At 47.0% G+C, this 2,304-nt stretch overlaps 1 protein-coding gene across 1 annotated transcript; it reads right to left on the bottom strand.

Annotated features, from left to right (window-relative positions):
• Nucleotides 1-544: 544 nt before the first annotated feature.
• Nucleotides 545-1,501, bottom strand: OR10G2 (olfactory receptor family 10 subfamily G member 2). Its single transcript, XM_010949630.3, has one exon. The coding sequence runs from the start codon at nucleotides 1,499-1,501 to the stop codon at nucleotides 545-547; it is 957 nt and encodes a 318-aa protein (XP_010947932.1).
• Nucleotides 1,502-2,304: the final 803 nt, after the last annotated feature.

The raw sequence follows: 2,304 nt of genomic DNA, 5'->3' as shown, positions 1-2,304 counted from the left end.
AAAGAAAACTCTGGTAGCAGTATGGAGGAGGTTGGGGATAACAAGGAAACAACTTAGTAAGCCAGAGAGAAGTTCCTGAAGCAGAGTGAACAGAATTTGGTGAATTACTGCATGAGGGAGGGTGAGGGGCTGGGAGGAAACAGACAATCGACACAGAGATTCACACCAAGTGCTTGGGAGGATGGATTTGCCTTGATGTGAGCAAAGAAATCATGAATGCCTAGAGGCTTGGGAAATTAGGGGTGAAGCAAGTGGATGAAGGGTGAAGGGCAGCATTATGCTGGGTCTTCCCAAAGTTTCCTTGAGTAAACTTCTCCTCCCAGGTAGAGCATTTATTCCTCATATTCAACCTTTGTGTAGAATGTGCTTACACCCAGAGGAAGTGTAAAATAGTACTGGATAATTTATTGAAGTTAAAGCTTCTTCCTAGTAGAGTTATATTCAATTCAGCTTAAATGAATACCTATTTTTGAATGTTTTCCACATGCAGCAGTACCTGAGAAGAGTGGTAGAGGCAGTGGGCGGGTGTTCCCTGAGCCTGTAGTTACTTATTTGCACCCCCAGCCCCCCTGCCTGCTGCTGTTCTCTTCAGAGCAGACTTCACTTCCTGGTTCCTCAGGGTATAGATGATGGGGTTCAGTAACGGAGTGACAACTGTATAAAACACAGCCACGGCCCCATCCAGGGGACTCTTGGAGCCTGGCCTGAGGTAGATGAAGACACAGGGGACATAGTAGACTGTGACCACAGTTAGGTGGGAGCCACAGGTGGAGAAGGCTCGGCGCCGCCCATCCGCAGTGCGTATCTGCAGGATGGCATGGACTATGTTGGCATAGGAGAGCAGAATTAGCAGGAAGCAACTGGCAGCCACTACCCCAATGTTCACAAAAGTCACAAGCTCATTGACGGTGGTGTCAGCACAGGCCAGTCTCAATACTGCAGGGATGTCACAGATAAAGTAGTCCACCTGGTTGGGCCCACAGTAGGGCAGTCGGAAGGTCAAGGTGGCCTGGATAGACCCATGGATGGAGCCAGCCACCCAAGCTCCAGCCACAAGGATGGTGCATAACCTGCCATTCATGAGCACGGGGTAGCGCAGGGGCTGGCATATTGCCAGGTACCTGTCATAGGCCATCAAGGTGTAGACGAAGCACTGAGTGCTGCCCAGAAAGTGAAAGAAATACAACTGAGCCACACAGCCACCAAATGGGATTCTCTTGCTGGCGGGAGTAAAATCCAATATTAGCCGAGGAACGATGACTGAGGAGAGCCACATGTCCAGGAATGAGAGCACGCCCAGAAGAATGTACATGGGGCGAGCATGAAGCTTTGGGTCAGCCCACACGGTGAGCAAAATGAGCAGGTTTCCCAGCTGAGTCAGGATGTAAATGATGAAGAAGAGCAGGAAGAGGAGGGTCCTCAGACTTGGGGGGTGAGACAAGCCCAGGAGAATGAAATCTGTCACCGTAGTGTCCAGGGATGTGTTTTTGGTTTTTCCCATGTCTTTCTGTAGTCTGCTAAGATGAATGATGACGTCAGACAAGGGAAATAACACAGGGAGGTGGTGACAGAATGTTTTTGCCTGATCATTAAGAATCATTATTAATGCCTGAGGGTTATGAGATAAACTGAATACCATTAATTTTTTTCTTTCTAAAAGAAGAAGTTGTTGCCATTAGTTATTTTGGTTTACTTGATAAGAGAAACTGCCCACAGGCTGGTTAGTGTTCTAAATGGATGGAAACTCTTATCTACTGAGAGATACTGAGAAGCAGAATTGGCAGATCAAGGAACAAGAGAATGTATGAATGACAGGTAAGTACCATTAACTCCAACCAAAAAGGGTGTTCACCAAAGAGGGGCTAAGGATGAGACAGAGCAGTGTGGAATGCATACCCAACAATTCCCACATCTGCTTTTTCCTCCACTTACTGTCATTGCCATGCCTCCTCTGCCCTCAGCTGAAATTCCATCTTCTTACCATACCATGCAAAAACATTCATTTTCTGGTCCTTATTTGCCACTCCGTCGTACCCACTGTAATTCCTTCTTAATGTTCAGATGCACAGAATTCCTCAGGGCACTCAGTTCAATGCTCCAGCTTGGAACCTATATACATGCTCCCTTCTCTGTTCCCTTCTTAGGTAATGCCCATTTTCCCTTCAGGACTGTGTTTGGAGATCCTCATCTTCAAGAAGGCTTTCCTGGTCCCCGAGAACCATGCTTGCTCTTTTCAGAGCAAGTATCACATTGTATTACTATTGTTTAGTGGCGATATAATTGTCCCTTCCATGAGTCATCTCC

The sequence above is a fragment of the Camelus bactrianus genome, chromosome 6 (assembly GCF_048773025.1).
Source record: "Camelus bactrianus isolate YW-2024 breed Bactrian camel chromosome 6, ASM4877302v1, whole genome shotgun sequence".
In the NCBI taxonomy this organism is placed as follows: Eukaryota; Metazoa; Chordata; class Mammalia; order Artiodactyla; family Camelidae; genus Camelus; species Camelus bactrianus.
The sequence above is the reverse complement of the archived record's forward strand: the minus strand, read 5'-3'. Positions and strand labels throughout refer to the sequence as shown.